At 40.3% G+C, this 19,796-nt stretch overlaps 2 protein-coding genes and 1 non-coding gene across 3 annotated transcripts; 2 read left to right on the top strand and 1 right to left on the bottom strand.

Annotated features, from left to right (window-relative positions):
* Positions 1-1,538: 1,538 nt before the first annotated feature.
* Positions 1,539-1,645, bottom strand: LOC138881951 (small nucleolar RNA R71). Its single transcript, XR_011403403.1, has one exon. It is a non-coding gene; the product is annotated as a small nucleolar RNA R71 (small nucleolar RNA).
* Positions 1,646-2,929: 1,284 nt separating this feature from the next.
* LOC138872631 (uncharacterized) lies at positions 2,930-3,724 on the top strand. Its single transcript, XM_070150981.1, has one exon. The coding sequence runs from the start codon at positions 2,930-2,932 to the stop codon at positions 3,722-3,724; it is 795 nt and encodes a 264-aa protein (XP_070007082.1).
* An 11,912-nt stretch (positions 3,725-15,636) lies between these two features.
* On the top strand, positions 15,637-19,737 carry LOC104226063 (RGG repeats nuclear RNA binding protein A-like). The gene is made up of 7 exons (XM_009777946.2): positions 15,637-16,080; positions 17,177-17,489; positions 17,578-17,643; positions 17,748-17,880; positions 18,537-18,689; positions 18,783-18,836; positions 19,333-19,737. Exons 1-7 carry the CDS (start codon positions 15,903-15,905, stop codon positions 19,525-19,527), a joined length of 1,092 nt encoding a protein of 363 aa, XP_009776248.1. The 5' UTR covers positions 15,637-15,902; the 3' UTR covers positions 19,528-19,737.
* The last annotated feature ends 59 nt before the right edge of the window (positions 19,738-19,796 follow it).

The raw sequence follows: 19,796 nt of genomic DNA, 5'->3' as shown, positions 1-19,796 counted from the left end.
TAGATTAGTGCAAGAAAAGGGGAGGCAAGAGGCAAGGAGGAGAATTCAACATCAAGTTCTTCCTTTCTTCCTTTTGTTTTATAATTTGTGATGAATTTGATTATTGTTGTGTTGAACACTAGTATGAATAGCTAAATATTTAGTCTAAGGTTTGATGAAACCTATTGAAGGATGAACTTTTTGATTATGTTAATATAATTTGCCATTTTAATTTCTATTTGTTCAACTACGTGCTTGTTGTAGTTAATTGACAGGATCCTCAATTAGCTATGCCTATTTAATGTACATAACTCGGGAGAGAGTGCATATTTAGGTAATTGTTGAACAACACCACGCCCAAAATATATGAGAGATCAATAATTGCGGGTTTAAAGGTTGGATTAGGGATAACAAAGCCTTGGGTGTAATCTAAAGTGAGCTGTAATAAATAAACCAGCTAGCGTAACTCTTGAGAGTGCGTCTATTAGATTATCGTGATTACTCGGGAGAGATTTACGGTAGTAAGAGTGCTCAGGATTGATAGAGATGATTTAGTGAATCTATGTGAAGCATAACCGGAAGGGAGTCCATCAATATGGGAAATCATAGCCTTAGAACATTCTCTTAATAGTTTACAACTCAATTATAGTTATTTTTCAGTTGCTTATTTACATTCATTCGTAGTTAGTAGAAATACCCTCAATTGTTATTTACAATGTTTAAGAAGTTGATTCCGTGGAATTTAGTAAGTCTAACGATAAGTAATTGATAGGTTAGTTCCTTGTGGATTCGACTCTGGGCATTTGCAACGTCTGCGTGTCCTTTATATAAGGCATAGTTGGGTGTGATCAAATTTTGGCGTCGTTGTCGGGGAATTTAACGGTGTTATCAATTACAATTGAAAGAAGTAAAAAAAAAAATCTTAGTGTAGTCAATTTTCTCTATACCCAATCTTTACATTGAAGTTTTAACGTTTGTTGACTTGGTTGCACAGGTGCATGCCTAGAAACTCATCGAGAACTGGTGAAGTATTTGAAGCATTATCAGATCTCGAGAAAGTTTTCAAGGCCTTGAACTGGGCCAACCGGAAAAACAAACAACAACAAACAAGTGAACACTTCGAGACAGAAATGGGAGATCACAAAGATAACCCAGCTATACCAATAGCGCAAGTGGCACCTCTTGTGCCAGAGGCAGCTCTCTATGACTGGGCACAACCCACAACTGAAAATATGGCCACCTCGATTTTAGTCCCGCAGATACAGGCTGAATCATTCCAAATAATGAATAACATGCTGCACTTGTTGCAGAACAAGGGACTATTTTCGGGATCACAAGTCGAAGATCCTCAACATCACTTGAAGAATTTCCTGTCAATCTGCAAAACCCAAAGGCAGCCCAACGTAACTCCGGAAGCAATCAAGCTCCTATTGTTTCCATTCTTAGTGACAGGAGCTGCCCAGACCTGGCTAAACTCACTCCCCATAAATTCCATAACAACTTGGGAGGAGTTAGTCAAGCAATTCGTGAATAAGTTCCACGCACCCAACAAAACCGCTCAACAAATTGATGAAATTTTGAGTTTTAAACAGAGACCAATGGAAACACTGCATGAAACATAGGAACGATTCAAGGGGATGCTGGTTATATGTCCGCACCATGGTATTTCATATCTGATGTTGGGGCAGCGGTTTTACATGGGATTGTCAGATAGTTTGAAGAACATTGTTGATGCTTCAACTGGCAGAGCATTTTTTAGCAAAACATGGAGAGAAGGCCAGGGTCTGCTTGACAAGATGGCACAGAATTCAGGATGGATAACCAGGAATGCACCTATCACTCCAGTGGTGCACTCAGGGCCCTTAGATCTATCCAACTCTATGGCTGAAAATATGGCCACCTTATTGACACGGATGAGCATACTCACCAAAAAGGTGGAAGAGTCAGGGCAGAAGCAGCAAGTGCACATTGTAGATACTACCAATGGGGGTTTGTGCACATCGTACATTAGTCATCCAATTCGTAACCAGTGGAATGCAAAACATGATCATCATCACTACCCTGAAGACATGAACTATGTGTCGAATTATGGAGGCCAGATACTGGGTGGTCAGAATTGGGGCCAGCAGAATCAGTAGTACAGGCCAGCCCAACCACAATTCAACAATGGGAACATGGGAGGTATGAGACCCCCTAACAATATGGCACCTTACCCAAGGCCACAAGGATATAATAATCAAAATCAGCAGCAGCATGATGGAAGGCAGGAAGATGGGTTTGCTAGACTTGAAGCAATGATGTGTAGGTTATTGGGTCTAATGCAAAGATTAGTGAGAGAGTAGATGCACATGATTCAGCGATCAAGAATATTGAAATGCAGATGGGCCAAATTTTGATGTATCTGAACAATCGTCCTCATGGGACACTACCTGCAGACACCCAGATAAATCCAAAAAATCAAAGCTCGAAGCAGCTGATGGCGGTGAGTCTACGTAATGGCAGAGATTTGGATGTAGAGCAAGAGAGGGATCGAGAAACTAGACAAGCGGAGACACTCATACCAGTGCTCATTGAGTTGGATGAGTCAACGAAACTGACAGAAGTGACAGTCCAGCCTGCCCAGGAAGAAAATAACATTCAGATTGAGACCGAGAAAGAAGCTGAGACAACCCAGGAACCAGTAGTTGAGGTGGCAGCTGATAAAAATCAATCCCAAAGGATTGGGAAGAAGAGACCTTCTGCACCCTTCCCTCAGAGGCTGGCTAAGTACCAAAAGGAGGAGCAATACAAGAAGTTCTTGGAGATGCTGAAACAAATCCAGGTAAATATTCCATTAATTGATGCTTTGAAAGAGATGTCTAGGTATGCAAAAATGATGAAGGACTTAATGTCTCGAAAATTTGATTTCCAAGACTTGGCCACAGTTAGTCTTACTTAGACCTGTAGTGCAATGGTGACTAGACCAATTGTGGAAAAGCTGTCTGACCCAGGGAGCTTTACAATTTCATGCACTATTGGTAGTTTTGCTTTTGCTAAGGCACTGTGTGATCTAGGGGCCAACATTAATCTTATGCCCCTGGCGATTTATAAGAGGTTGGGCATTGAAAGAGCTAGACCTACCTATATGTTGTTGCAGCTGGCTGATAGGACTATAAAGCAACCCTCAGGTATCCTGGATGATGTGTTGATTCGGGTAGGGAAATTTGTGTTCCCTGCAGATTTTGTGATCTTAGACTGCAAGGTAGATGAAGAGATTCCCATAATTTTGGGAAGGACGTTCTTGGACACTAGGAGAGCTCTCATTGATTGTGAGACTGTGGAGCTCAAGATGAGATTGAACGACGAAGAGATAACATTAAATGTGCAGAAATCTATGAGGCAACCAAGTGAATTCGCCAATTGCTCTCTTATTGATGTCGTGGATGTAATTGTAGAGACTGATGATGAGATGCTGACTATTGAGGACCCTCTTGCTGTATGTCTGATGAATTTAGATGAGGTAAGTGGAGAAGAACTGGCAGAATGGGTGATGGCATTAGAGGGTAGAGGGTTCTGGGATGGAACTCTTGAATTTGAGCCCTTGCACTTGGAAAATAGAGAAACTCCTCCAGCCAAGCCATCCATCGAAGAACCACCAAAGCTGGAGTTGAAGCCACTGCCTGCCCATATCAGGTACGAGTTCCTTGGACCTGACTCCACATTACCTGTTATTATCTCATCTAGTTTGTTAGATGTGCAGGCATAACAACTCTTACAGGTACTGAAGGAGTGTAAGACTGCCACTGGGTGGACCATGGCAGACATAAAGGGGATCAGCCCAGTCTACTGTATACACAAAATTCTCCTAGAAGAGGGACACAAACCTTCCAGGGAACACCAAAGAAGGTTGAACCCCAACATGAAGGAAGTAGTGAAGAAAGAAGTGATAAAGTGGTTAGATGCGGGAATCATTTTCCCAATATCTGACAGCAGTTGGGTTATCCCGATTCAATGTGTACCTAAAAAGGATGGCATGACGGTAGTTAAAAATAATAACAATGAACTGCTCTCTACGAGAACCGTCACGGGCTAGAGAATTTACATGGATTATAGAAAGTTAAATCTAGACACTCGGAAAGACCATTTCTCACTTCCCTTCATTTATCAGATGTTAGACAGATTGGCAGGGAGGTCACATTTCTGTTTCCTGGATGGGTACTCAGGGTACAATCAGATCTCCATTGCACCAGAGAACAAGGAGAAGACTTCCTTCATGTGCCCGTATGGCATTTATGCCTTTAGGAGGATGCCCTTTGGGCTATGCAATGCACCCGCCACATTCCAAAGGTGCATGATGGCCATATTCACTGACATGGTAAAGGACATAATGGAGGTGTTCATGGATGACTTCTCCGTAGTGGGTAACTCATTTGATGAGTGCCTGATATAGTGGGTAACTCATTTGATGAGTGCTTGATAAATCTTACTCGTGTGCTGAAAATGTGTATTGAGACTAACCTGGTTCTTAATTGGGAGAAGTGCCATTTCATGGTACAAGAGGGCATAGTCTTGGGGCACCGAGTGTCAAGCAAAGGAATTGAGGTGGATCATGCTAAAGTGGATGTGATCGCAAAGCTGCCCCCTCCAACTTCAATCAAGGCAATCAAGAGCTTCCTTAGGCATGCCGGTTTCTACCGGAGATTCATAAGAGACTTCTCAAAAATTGCCAACCCTCTCTGTAAGTTATTAGAAAAAGATCACCCTTTCTCATTTTCTGATAATTGCAGGGTAGCATTTGAGGAGCTGAAAAAGAGGTTGGTCACAACACCTATCATTGTTGCCCTCGACTGGGATCAGCCATTCGAACTCATGTGTGATGCCAGTGACTACGCAGTGGGGGCAGTGCTGGGAAAGTGGAAAGACAAGTTGATGCATCCAATCTACTATGGTAGTAGAATGCTGAGTGGATCCCAGCTGAACTACACTATGACTGAGAAGGAGATGTTGGCTGTGGTGTTTGCTTTCGACAAGTTCAGATCATACCTGATTGGCTCTAAGGTAATTGTATACACTGATCATGCAGCTCTCAGGTACTTGATTGAGAAGGAGTCTAAGCCGTACCTGATTCATTGGGTGCTGTTATTGCAAGAATTCAACCTCGAAATTCGTGACTGTAAGGGCACAGAAAATCAAGTCGCTGATCATCTATTGCAACTTGAAGGAGCTGAAAACTCAATCGAGGTTGAAGATATTCTGGAAATCTTTCCAGATGAGCAGTTGCTCGCTACTAGTCTTGAGGAAGTTCTATGGTATGCAGATTATGTAAATTACCTGGTCAGCGGTATAGCTCCCTATGACCTTTCATCTGTACAAAAGAAATTTTTTTATCGTGACAGTCGCATGTATTATTAGGATGAGCCCTATCTGTTTAGAATATGTGTTGACAATATGATCCGGAGGTGTGTCCCCGAGATAGAACAATCTTCTGTTTTGCAGGTTTGTCATGCATCGGTATATGAAGGACATTTTGGAAGGGTCAGGACAGCTGCGAAAGTTCTAGAGGCCGGATCTTTTTAGTCAACAGTGTTTAAAGATGTGCACCAATGGGTGAAGGGCTGCAATGAATGTCAATGGACCGGGAACATTTTCCGTAACCATGAGATGCCCATGAACCCGATTCAAGAGGTGGAAGTGTTTGATGTCTAGGGGATTGACTTCATAGGTCCTTTCGTCAGCTCCTTTGGCAATAAGTACATACTTGTTGCTGTGGATTACGTGTCCAAATGGGTAGAAGCTGAAGTGTTTCCCACTAATGATGGAAGAGTGGTGGTGGGATTTTTGAAAAAGAACATATTCACCCGCTTTGGAACACCAAGAGCGATCATTACTGACGGAGGCACACACTTCTGTAATAGAGCTTTCGAGAAGTTGCTCGCAAAGGATGATGTACGCCACAAGGTGACTATCCCATATCATCCCCAAACTAGTGGGCAGGTTGAAGTGTCCAACAGAGAGATCAAGAGTGTGCTAACCAAGACTGTGAATGCCACAAGAACTGATTGGGCGAAAAAGCTAGATGATGCACTTTGGGCGTATAGAACCGCTTTTAAAACACCAATTGGTATGTCGCCATATAAATTGGTGTTTGGAAGGCCTGCCCCTTGCCAGTGGAACTTGAACATAAAGCTTGGTGGGCACTGAAACAACTGAACCTTGACATTGAAGCTGCAGGCACAACGAGGATCACTGAATTGCATGAGCTCGACGAGTTTCGACATCTTGCTTTTGAAAGCACAAGGTTGTACAAGTAAAGAATGAAGTGGTTTCACGACCAGAACATTGTTGAGCTATATTTCGAACCCGAGGACATGGTACTGCTCTATAATTCAAGATTACGGCTATTCCCGGGTAAGCATAAATCACGATGGTCTGGGCCATTTCGATTGGTTGAAGTATTCCCTTCAGGAGCTGTAGAGATCGCCTAAGAGAAAGACTCTCACACATTTAGAGTCAATGGGCAGAGATTAAAGTTATACATAGGCATGAAGGAACCAAAGGAAGTGTCAGAGGTCCACCTAATGGAACCTCAGAGGTCGAGCGAGCCTTAAATGCGTTTGTCTGCGTCGTGCCACGATATTAACTAAGGCGCTGGTTGGGAGGCAACCCAACGATAGTAGTAGTTGTTAATTGTGAGTTTTAGGAAGTGCTAACCAATGCAGGTGACAATGGGCGGGTGATAAAGCCATCGAAAGTGGTAACAACAAGTGGAAAATGTAAAAAAAATTCCTCCCAAGAGCGCGCCCGCGCTATAGGCTGTGCTATTTGGGCAAACATTCTACCCGGCCCGCGCTAATAGGCAAACATTCTGCCTGGCCTGTGCTCGTGAACGTGCTCCTGGATGCGCTACTAGCGCTATCGCGCTCCTAGACGCGTTAGTTCCGACGATTTTTTTTGTGTTATATTTTCTGAGTTGTTGTAATTTTATTTTTTTTGTTAGTTGTAATAAACCCCTCCTTTAATCCCCCAATCCCACGCCCCACTCCCAATTCCCATGCCCCGATTCCAAACACAAGAGAAAGAGAAACAAAACCCTCCCCAAATCCTCTTCTTCATCAAATCCCCTTCACCTTCAACTCCCCTCTTCCACAAATTTTTATTTTTTTTCAATTGGCCCCAAGTCTCCAACCACATTCTCCTCCACCTTTCTTCTCTGTTCCCCTCCTTCTATCACTACAGGTATGCATTTTAGGGACCATTTTTTTTTCTTTTGTTCCTTTTATTTCTGATTTTCATTTTTATTTTTATTATTGTTGCTCTTGCCTCTGTTTAGTCGAAATTTGTAGTATTTGTTGTAGTAACTATGGATGGAATGGTCGGTGGAGTTAGAGAATGATTTAGTTGTGCTTGTGGCTACATTGTGGTGGTTTTTGATGTTGTCAAATACTTGAAAAGGGTTGTGAGTGCCTAATGCCCACAAGGTCTTTGTGGAAAGGCCTCAATGAACGTAACTATGTAGTTGTGACCACTTATGCATGTGAAGTCTGAGTAATCGCAATGCGTCACAATTTTGTGTTGGGCTGTGCTAATGTGTTCCCGTTTTTCAGGTATACTGACTCCATCTAGGAAACGCCGCGCCACAGGTGCATCTTCTAGCAGCCAAGCCGACTCGTCCAGGACACGAGGAGCAGCCCCTACATGCCCCTTTGATAGCACCAGATTTGTCTCGGCCAAGGCTTAGGACCACTTTGCGGCGAAGGCCTCTAAAAAACCGATTCCGGAGAGGGGTAATAACATCGGATTAGTCCAGCAGCACTGCCCTCACATTTACACTGAGATGTTGAGGCGGGGGTTGAAAACCTTCATTAATGAGCCATGTGAGGGCAATTTTATGGTTGTTAGAGAATTTTACGCCAATGTGTTGGAGCATGACAATGGTGTAGTCATGGTGCACCGAAAGGTGGTGAATGCTTCTATTGAGGCGATACGGACGACATACCAGTTGCCCCATGTTGTGGTTGATTATAATGACTTTTATGAGTATGACCGTAACCCAACACACGAAAAGTGGGAGCGATTCTTTGAAACAATCTGTGTACCAAGGAAGGAGGTGGTTTGGATGAAATATGGTGAGAAGTTTCACTCCTCGGCACTAACCTTTGAAGGAAAGTGCTGGCTGTATCTTATCAACAACCGTCTGCTTTCGTCCTCCAACACTACTGAGGTAAATGGGCCCCAGGCAACTTTGATTTGGTGCTTCGTCAATGGTCACAACTTCGACGTGGCCAAAGTGATACATGAAGAGATGTTCATACGCTACCTAGTAAAAAGGTATAGGTTCTTTTTCCCTTCTTTTGTTACTCAGCTTTGCAGGGAAGCTCGGGTGCCCAAAAATCTAGCTGTGGATGGGCTAGTACCAAGAGACCACAAGTTCTGGGCTGACAAGGTAACAACGGGTAAGGAGCCGGCGGCAGTTTAGGGGGAGGATAATAGTGGCTCTGATGACTCGGACGAAGAGGAGGACGAACAGGAGGATGTGGAGGCCGAACCACAGGCCCATGAGCACAGTGCAGCAGCTGCAGCACCACCTAGGACTTCAACATCCTCCCAGCCACGCCGTAGTACCCGTATGACCGCTTTAGAGCAGGATATGGCTGGGTTGCGTACCTCCATCACTGATTTAGGTGCCCGCGTTGACGCGATGGCTGAGCGGTAGGTGAAGTCAGAAAAGAAATTCTTAGGCTGGCAGAGAGCTCTGGGTCGCACATGCAATGTGAACCCAGACACCGTCTCCGAGCAGGAGTGATCCTTTAGGGAAGTTCCTTTACCTTACTACTCTTTAAATTTTGGTGCCATGAGGACATGTCTACATTTTAAGTGTGGGGTGGGGGATACTTCAATGTATATATGTAATTGTACAATTTAACTGTTTGATGTCTCTTTGTTTTGCGTTGATTGTTTTCGATGTTTGAGTAATAGTTTCATTAGGTTAGTTTAAAGTAGGTAAGTGGCTTGTTCCGACAACGGATCTCTTTCGGCGGGATTCTTGAGGGACTAAGTCGATTGAAAAAAAAAAGGAAATATGGAGACTCTTCCTGATGATGAAGCCTTTAGACAATTTTCTTGAGGGAAGTAAGTCTAGAGAAAAGACCAAAAAGATTTTTTTTAGGTAGTGTAGTAACCCCCCATTGGGTTTTCTTTGGGCCACGGTTCTTTTTCAAGGGTTTAACTTGAATTGGGTATAGGTAGTTTTTGTTCATTTTGTTTTCTTTTTAGTAGATTAGGATTAATAGGCTACGAGCTAAAATCGAAAGTTAAGCCTCTAGCGTTGATACACCTGAACACAATAGACACTAGAGTGTAACACTTAGTCTCAGTAGTTGATTCTTGCTAAAGTGCCTTAAAAATTGTATGTTTGTTACTGAATTGAATACTCAGAAGAGAGTGTCTTGATAAGCCAATCTGGAATAAGTCATGTGCCATGTGCGTGTCAGTTTTATTGTATTCCATGATTCACATTTGATGCCTAGAACTTGCCTTGTGTGTTTGCAAAGCGAAATAGTAGTTTCATTCAGTCCTAGAAGTGATATAGGCATTTCTTTATTGAGCCAGACATATAAAGTAAACCTACCTAACTGTATTACATCTTAGTTAACCCCATTGAGCCTATAAACCTATTTCTTTGGCAACCACATTGCGAACCTTACCCAATTATTTGAATAGCCTGCTGTTTGAACCCTTCTACCTCCCATAAGCACTTGAATGGTATGGAAATTATACAAAGGCAAAAGTGTGGGGTGGTTCTTTGGTTTTTGAGTGGAGCCGTTGAAATAGATAAAAGGTGCAGTGTTTGGAAAAGTAAAAGAATAAGCACCACTGAAAAAAATGAATAAATGTAGTAATCGATAAGTGGTGGTTTGTTATAATTACATCCAATGGATGGGGTTGTTGTAAATAAAAGAAAAAAAAATGGTGGGATATTTGGTTGACATAAGTATGGCTTTGAATGTTAATGTAATTGTATTAAAAAGTGCTTAGGGAGGTTAGTCACTATATCCACATATATCCTACCCGTCCCTTAGCCTACATTACAACCAAGTGAAGACCTATTGATCTTATACTGAGCGGGCTCGATTAGTAGAGTAGTACACTACGGGCAAGCCTATGGTGCATCTTTATGGCATGTGAATGTTCTTTTTTGAGAGTGAGCTAGTTTTGTCTATCTAAGTTCCTAATTGTTCTAAACATCACTATATGTGGAACTACTCTCTTGTGTGGTGCGGGCATGTAATTCATGAAGGAAGGGCAAGTCTTGACTTTTGCGTAGAGTAGTTTGAGAAAGTATGAATATTGCACGACACGTGAGAGTCGACTTTTGAGGCTAAGATTGTTCACTACTAGGTGTAACTCATGTGATTTGTTCTTGGTGTGATGCGTTAAGGAAGAATTCTTAGTGAAGGAACCTCTATAGAGTGTGGTGGACTGCTCGAGGACTAGCAATGATTTAAGTGTGGGGTGTTGATAATAGACTAGATTTATGTAATTTGGCGATTGTTTATGCCCCAACTTAATTATGTTTCAATGTTATAATATAGTTAAATGATGAAAAATGGGCTCTAATTGTGAATGTCACACATTGTAGGAGTGAGGAGCTTGTATGAGGCCTTAAAGATGTGATTGGAGCTACATTGAAGCAAGAAAAAACCCCCTAGGAGCTGAGTACGCAAGAAGACGAGAAAAAGAATAGTTAAAATGAAGGCCTAGACTAGCGCGACCATTAGCGCGGCCGCGCTAGACCAGATGGTCGAGGCAGAATGATAGGGCATTAGCGCGGCCATTAGCGCGGCCGCGCTAGCCTAGTTCCGGAATATTAATTTTCAGGGGTAAACTTGGAAGTCTGGGGGAAAAAATCACTTAACCTATAGAAGGTCAAGCTTGCCCAAGGAGGGGCTATGCAACTTTTCATAGCTTAGTGCAAGAAAAGGAGAGGCAAGAGGCAAGGAGGAGAATTCAACATCAAGTTCTTCCTTTCTTCCTTTTGTTTTATGATTTGTGATGAATTTGATTATTGTTGTGATGAACACTAGTATGAATAGCTAAATACTTAGTCTAAGGTTTGATGGAACCTATTGAAGGATGAACTTCTTGCTTATGTTAATATAGTTTGCCATTTTAATCTCTATTTGTTCAACTACGTGCTTATTGTAGTTAATTGACAGGATCCTCAATTAGCTGTGCCTATTTAATGTGCATAATTCGGGAGAGAGTGCATATTTAGGTAATTATTGAACACCACCACTCCCAAAATATATGAGGGATCAATAATTGCGGATTTAAAGGCTGGATTAGGGATAACGAAGCCTTGGGTGTAATCTAAAGTGAGCTGTAATAAATAAACTAGCTAGCGTAACTCGGGAGAGTGCATCTAGTAGATTATCGTGATTACTCGGGAGAGATTTACAGTAGTAAGAGTGCTTAGGATTGATAGAGATAATTTGGTAAATCTATGTGAAGCATAACCGGAAGAGAGTCTATCAATAGGGAAAATCATAGCCTTAGAACCTTCTCTTAATAGTTTACAACTCAATTATAGTTATTTTTCAGTTGCTTATTTACATTCATTCGTAGTTAGTAAAAATACCCTCAATTGTTATTTACAACATTTGAGAAGTTGATTCCGTGGAATTTAGTAAGTCTAACGAGAAGTAATTAATAGGTTAATTCCTTGTGGGTTCGACTCTGGGCTAAATACTCAGATTATATTTGCAACGTATGTGTGTCCTTTACATAAGGCATAGTTGGGTGTGATCAACCTCACATGCTATAATTGATTTGTTAGTCCATGTTCTATCTTTTATTGCCAAATTTACCCTTATATACTTTAATTGAAATTGTTGCTTCTTTCATTGTCACGTTATCTCTTCCATAAATGATTTATTCTTATTTGAAGTCGTTGCTACATGTTATCTATCTCATTGTTGAGTTATTATTATTTGAATTTATTATTACTTGTTATGTCTTTCATTGTTGAGCTTATTCTCCCATTTCATTGTGTTGTCATAATTCTCGTGTTAATTTACTTGCCGTACTCTCGTGTTATTGTTGTACTCAGTGTTGTTGAGTCGTGGGCTATGTGTGGTTGTGATATTGAGATTGTTGTTATGGAAATGTTGCGGCATATGGGTACATGTAGTGTGAGTTATTATATTGCGTTGTTATGTTTTAGACACATGTCAAATTGTTTAGAGGATTGTCGGGGTGTTTGCATGTGAGTTGTTCGTGCTATTGTTATTATTGATATTTTCACATGCGGTGTGATAAGGCGGGCTATATATGTTGAGTTTGCGCATGTAGGGCATGATAATTATTGATGCGCGTGTGGCGAGACAAGGCGGGCATTTACTTTACTATTGTGCATGCAACGAGACAAGGCGAGCTATATCATGGATGATTTGTGATGGCCTGGGGGCATTGTCTTTGATGATATTTGTGTGGTGGTTTGACCATATTGTGTGCATCATGCATATTGTGGGTTTTTTTGTATTGTTTCCAATGTGCTATTCGATATCTTTGATCTTACTTATTGACTCGAGATGTGATAGTACACCTGCACAAGCATATATCGTAATCTGTCACCTATATCAGTCCATGAGTATAATTCTCGATGTTCATTGATCATGTACATGTATTCTTGTATATCTACCTTATATGTGGGGACTGAACTGTTGGCATGTAGGTTGTCTGTGTTGATATAAGACATTGTTACTATTGACACGTGAGTTGTCCGTGCGGATATGAGTTTATTGTTAATAGAATTAGCACGTCAGTAATCCATGCGGGTATGGGGTTACTGTTAATAGAATTAGCATGTTAGTTATGCGTGTAACATGTAGATTGTCCGTGCAATTGTGCTTTATAAAGTGGGCAAGAGATGTCGCGTGATTATGATTCGTGAGTTGGGATTTGTGAAATTGTGGTATTTCGATATGATCCTTGTTGTGCATTTTATGTTGAAAAGCTCGATGAGTTGAATGATTGTGGTTCTTGTTTTCCTTACTTCCTTCCATTCGTATTTTTTCATTGTTAGATTATATCAATGTCTTGTACATGTTTTCATGTCTAGTAGGTGTCTTGACATGACCTCGTCACTACTCTACCGATATTAGGCTTGATACTTATTGGATACCGATGTGGTGTACTCATGCTATGGTTGCTGCACATTTTTTTGTAGATCAAGTACCTTGGAGTATGCAGGTTGTTGGTTAGTTGATTGTGAGCTGATGTGGAGACTTCAAGGTATACAGGCCATCCCGTTCGCAAGCCTCGAAGTCACTTTCTGTTGTTTTCTTTACCACTATTTATTTCTATTTCAGAATAGTTTGTACTTGGAGATTCTTCTAATGAATTCAATAGAGCTTATGACTTGTACTACTGATTTTGGGATATTGAACATCTATTGATGGTTGTAGGCTATGTATAGAAATTTATGGTTCATGTTTAATAGTTGATTGCTTTAAATCTATTAATATCTCGATATGTGTTAGGCTTACCTAGTCTTAGAGACTAGGTGCCATCAATATTAGAAGGGATATTGGGTCGTGACAAAAAGTAAATCTCTCATGTATAATAAAAAAGAGATAAGGTCATAAAACAAAAAACAAAGTAATTATCTCATGTGTAAAAAAAGAGATGGAGTCATAAAACTAAAAACAAGTTTATAAAGACCCACAACATCATTTGATCCTTATTTGATCCTTAGAGTTGTTAATTCATAAAGTTATATTAATGTCAATGAAAGTTGGTTGGGCTATTTGTAACATGTGGGTTAAAGATTATGACATATATTACTAGTGCAATTATGAATACATGGGATTGGTTACCTTGAAATACATATACAACACAGCTTGCATAGTTGCAAGAATATTAGCGGTGGTTTGGTAGGATGCACTAGAGAAAATAATGCATGCATTAGCTTTTGGTATTACTAATTTGTTGTTTGATACACTTTTTCAGCCTATGTATTACTAATGCAAGTATTAGATATATAACATATTTGGTATTATCCTATGTAAAACTAATACATAGCAAACCATGGTATTAGCAATACCAAAGCTATTAATGAATGCATTAGCATGGTTAAAGATAAAATTGTCCTTATAATCCTTCAAAGCTGAATAATACGGAGGACATTTTGGTATATAACTAATTTTTAAAAAAAATTATGCAATGCATTCTTGAAGTGGAGGTTAGCGTCGGGAGTCTTGTGTGACAAGAAAGTGTCACCGTTACTAAAAGGTAAGTTTTATACGGCAGTGGTTAGGCCTGCCATGTTATATGGAACTGAATGTTGGCCGGTAAAGAACTCACACATCCAGAAGATGAAAGTAGCAGAGATGAGGATGTTGAGGTGGATGTGCGGGCATACAAGGATGGATAAGATTAGGAATGAAGATATTCGAGAGAAGGTGGGCGTGGCCCCCATGGAGGACAAGATGCGGGAAGTAAGACTCAGATGGTTCGGGCACATTCAGAGGAGGAGCACTGATGCACCGGTGAGGAGGTGTGAGCGACTGGCTGTAGTGGGCACGCGGAGAGGTAGAGGGCGACCTAAGAAGTATTGGGGAGAGGTGATCAGACAGGACATGGCGCGACTTAGGATTACTGAGGACATGGCCCTTGACAGGGAATTATGGAGGTCGAGCATTAAGGTTGTAGGTTAGGGGAAAGTTGTGAATATTTCTACAGCACAATAGAGTGAGACTAGCCAGTTAGGAGTTAGACTAAGAATGTCATTGGTCGTCTATTGATGCAGGGCTTTACCTGCTAGTTTTACTATACCAGCCATCTATTTCGTATTTCATATTTTGTATTTCATATCTCTTATATTGCTGTTATTTTATTATGCATTTTTATGGTACTAATATATCGGCTCATGTTGCTTTTTTGAGCCGAGGGTCTCCTGGAAACAGCCTCTCTACCCTTCGGGGTAGGGGTAAGGTCTGCGTACATATTACCCTCCCCAGACCCCACTTGTGGGATTATACTGGATCGTTGTTGTTGTTGTTATTGTTGTTGTTGTTGTTGTTGTTGTTGTTGTTGTTGTTGTTGTTGTTGTATGCAATGCATTCTAATTTTCAATACACTACTCCAAACACTAGATAAGAAGTAATCTTTGCATAACTAATATGTTATTTGAATTGGCTTTTAAAAAGTAGCTTATAAGCTAAAAGCCATAAGTTGGTAATACCTAACATTTAACTTTTGGCTTATTTTTGTATATTTCATGTCTAAAAGTAAGTGCTTTTCAGCACTTTTTATCATTGCCAAATAACACAAAAACTAAAAAAGTGCTTAAAAGCCAATAAACACTTAAAATAAGCCAATCCAAATACCATTTAATACTTGCATTACTAATCCCTACATTACTAATATAACTTATTCAAAATTATTTTTATACACCCTACCAAACGACCCCTTATTGTAACACTTCATATTTTACTATTTTAGGGATCCTATATGCACCACTTTTATAGTTAGAGAACTATTTAGAGTACCTCAGTATACTTTAGGGATCACTTGGAATAAATGCTAAAACTTAAGGGACCATTCTAGACTTTTTTCTCGACGACGACAACGCCAGTAAAGAAATGTATATAATAAATAAATAAATAAATAAAAAGCACAACATGTACGATAAGTCCGGGATTTTTCCAGATTAGGTTCTCTAACTCCTCTCTCTCTCTCACACACTCACTCTCCCTCCCTCGTGTACTACACTCAGCATTGGGGCTAGGGTTTCACCAAATATCTTTTTCACAAATTATCTTAGGGTTTTTGTCTGTTCTTCACAACTGATTTATGATAATGGATATACGGATGAATTAAGCTTTTTCGAGGGATTTTAGACTTATAAAAAACTAAAGGGTTTTTTGTAATTGTTGCTTGAAATGGCGGATTTGAACCCATTTGATTTGCTGGGTGATGATGACAACGATGACCCATCTAAGCTGATTGCCATTCAGCAGCAAAAAGTTGATACCGCTAAGAAACCCTCTGCTCCGGCGGCGGCGGCTAAGAAGCAGCCGGCTAAGCTCCCCACTAAGCCTCCTCCCACGGCTCAGGCTGGTGAGCGTCACCTCAGTTTATTATGTTCTCATATTTTGTATATTACCTAAAAGTAGAGAAAGGTATTAGTATTTCGATCATGTTTAGTGTATTGAGTTAAGCAGATATTCCATATTGCGCAGATAGCGTGATTAACTTTTTGGATGTTGATTTCAACGTCTAATCAATTAATATGACACCAACTTGGTGTATTGCTTATGCAATACTAACATTGATTTATCAAAACGGAAGTAGTCATGACGTACATAGACCTTTAAATATAACAGTCTATACGTGTGACACCATAGTGATTAGAAGTGCTAAAAGGGACTAGGTTTATTTAAAATCACACGAGGAATTGTCTAGAAGAAACTCCATTCTCTTAGGATTGATGTGGGCTCAACTAAGAGTATGAGAGAATCGAAGCAAAGTACTCGCGCAGATGATACCAGCTATTTAAGATTCATGCTTAGTTGTTGTTGTTGTTCACACCTACATTAGGTCGAGGTAAGGATAAGTGTGATAGAATCTCTAATTTTCCTTCAATTACTTAGCAGTATCAGCATGAAATTGGGTTGAATACAGTGGAATATATAGAGGATTCATGTCATTAACCCGAACTATTTTGGGATTGAGGTATTGACCCAAAAAGAAAAGGAACTAGTTTGAGAATGAGGCATAATTTATTGATATAAGAAAGAAAATATAATGAGTTAAATACTCCAATTTTAAGAGGGAAGCATAAGATTTTGTAATTTGGACCTTTATTTATTGAAGGATTGGCTGTTGTGTCCTATTTCTAGTGTCACTTCAAAAGAATGAGAAATAATCCCATTCCTGCTGTTATTGATTCCTCTTGGTCTTGAAATTTCAGTTGTTCATCATACGTACATACTTTTTTATATTCCACACAAGATGTCTGACGGTGACCAGTTCTCTGTTATTCTATTTCCTTATTCTCATAATTTTTGCTAGTGGGTCCACTTGAATAATGATATGGATGAATTACTTTTTGTTTATATCTTTTGTTATAGTCATTGCACTTATGGTTCTTTTCCTCTTTTTCTTTTGCAAGTATTCAGAATTTACTTATTGCTTCTTTGTTTCAACTGTGTAGTCAGGGAGGCAAAAACAGAGGTTGGACGTGGAGGAGGTAGAGGTGGTGGACGTGGTTACAGTCGTGGTCGTGGTGGAGGCGGGTTTAATAGGGAAGCATCCAACAATGAGAATTTTTCTCGAAACAGAGAATTTTCTGGTGGTATAGCTGCACCTGAAGATGTGGAAGGAGGAAGACCCTATGAAAGACGTGGCGGTTACGGTGGACCCCATGCTTTTGGTGGTGGTCGACGAGGCGGTTTTAGTAATGAAGAATTTCCTGAGGGAGACCGGCCTCGTAGGATATTTGAGCGCCGTAGTGGTACTGGCCGCGGGTAGACACACCTTTCTTGTCTGTGTTACCATCACCTTTTGTTGCTGTATTTGTAAAGCTTTCTTACTTTTCCTTCGCTATACGAGCAGAGGTGAGATAAAGCGTGAAGGAGCTGGCCGAGGAAATTGGGGAACTCAAGCAGATGAAGTTACTCAGTGAGTTTTACCTTCCTACATAGTCCTAAACAGACTAGTGTGAACATCATGGCACATTCTATCTATTGATTATGGTGTTGATTTGTTTGTGTTGTGTATTATAGGATTACTGATGAAGTTGCTAATGAAGGCGAGAAAAATCTGAATGTGGAGAAACCCTCCGCAGATGGAGAAGCAGGAGACGACAAGAAGGAAAATCCAGCTGCTGAAGCTGAGGACAAGGAACCTGAAAATAAGGTGAACCTTTTGTATCATACTCAACACATTATTGATAGGACCTTGACGATCCCTGTGTTGCTGCCTTGTTTGTTGACACATGTCCTGCTCTGCTCTAGAAACAGATGCTTAAGAGAGCTTGAGCAGTCAGAATTTAACACCTTCCTTTTTGATGGCTTCGTGCTCAATTGGAGTATGCTAAATCAATTGGGTGTTTAGTATATGCTATGACATGCACTTCACCAACATTGCTGATGCAGTTGCTCTTTAATTAAAAGAAGGTTTCTGAATTGACATGGTTTTTGCTTCATATATTGTTTCACTTAATTTCAATTATTTTATCTATATATTGTTGTTTGTTTTTATAATATAAAAAATTATAATGCTCACCTGTGCTATTAGTTATTTTTTCTGCAGTACTGTATATATTAAATTCTTTTCCCTTCGAACATACATGCCTTCGCTGCAGAGTAGGTGTTTTAGTTGCACTTTACTTTATGTATTTCGCTTCTTACAATATTGACCGTAAAGGTAGAAGCAGAGGTTTCATCAGTAGTAGAAGCTTTCCAGGTGTTGTTCTAGCTGTGGTAGAACTAGTACTTAATACATAGTGGAGTTGCAGGCGATAGTTAATAGGTGTTACATGTGAATGTAACTCATGTTCCTTGAATGAATAGGAGATGACCCTTGAAGAGTACGAGAAGGTGCTAGAAGAAAAGCGGCAGGCTTTGCAGGCACTTAAAACTGAGGAAAGGAAGGTCGACATCAAAGAATTTGAATCCATGCAACAGCTTTCAAAGAAATCCAGTGATGACATCTTCATCAAATTGGTGAAATTCTTGAGACATTATGCCCTCTACTCATGCTTGATGCTAGTTATCTATAAAGCATCTCTTGAAATACTTCTATGCCATGATTTTTAGGGCCCCAAGGATAAGAGAAGAGAGTCTGCTGAGAAGGAAGAGAAGGCAAAGAAGGTACTTATTCGGCATATGCGTTCTTTCCTGACAATTGTTTAACCAGCAAATGCTTTTCATACACTGCTCAATAGTGATTTACCAAGCTTTATGAACAATGCGTCCAGTCTGTTGCAATTGTTATATGAACAATGCTTCCAATCTGTTCTAGTTGTTATTCTTGCTATACACCACAGCAGTTATTTCTACTTTTCTGGATGCTGTTGCATGTGTGTCGATGAAAATGGTATCATGTAACAACATTGTTGTAGAGGGAATATTTAAGTTGTATTTCTTCTAAAGTCGGGCCTTGGTTTCTTTCAGATTTTCTGGTAATTGTTTGACTTGCGAACATATAGTAATTATTGTAGTACCATGCTACAATTTTTACAATAAAATTCCATTGCTCACTCTTATACATGTGCATGGACAGGCTGGAGTTGATTGAGATGAGAGGTGTCAAATCAGCAGAAATGAGAATCATCTAATCTTTTTTTCCCTTCTTCTCTGGCTTTAGGCAGTCAGCATTAATGAGTTTCTGAAGCCTGCTGAGGGTGAGAGGTATTATGCACCTGGTGGTCGAGGTCGAGGAGGTCGTGGCCGTGGTTCTAGAGGTTATGGTGGAGGTTACGGTGGAGCCAACACTACCAGCAACGTGGAAGCCCCTCTCATTGAAGATCCGGGTCACTTCCCTACATTGGGTGGCAAGTGATGCTTTATTAGTGCTTTTCTCCCACGTCCAAGAGGCAAATTGACTGAAAAATAATGGAGTGAAAGGGTCAATGTTTCTGATGGCCTTCAATGTAAATTTCTTGCCCTCATGCAGTACCCCTCTGTAGTTTTTTTCTTTATGTTGTGTTACTTTTCTGATATATTGGGGTATATGAAGCACATTAATTTATGCATGAGCTTTTTCTCCGCAGTTCCGTTCTTATATTTTGTATCGCATTCTCATTGACAAAAGATGGGAGGGTGCTCGTG

The sequence above is a fragment of the Nicotiana sylvestris genome, chromosome 1 (genome assembly GCF_000393655.2).
Source record: "Nicotiana sylvestris chromosome 1, ASM39365v2, whole genome shotgun sequence".
NCBI classification, from domain to species: Eukaryota; Viridiplantae; Streptophyta; class Magnoliopsida; order Solanales; family Solanaceae; genus Nicotiana; species Nicotiana sylvestris.
This window is presented reverse-complemented; position numbering and strand designations above follow the sequence as displayed.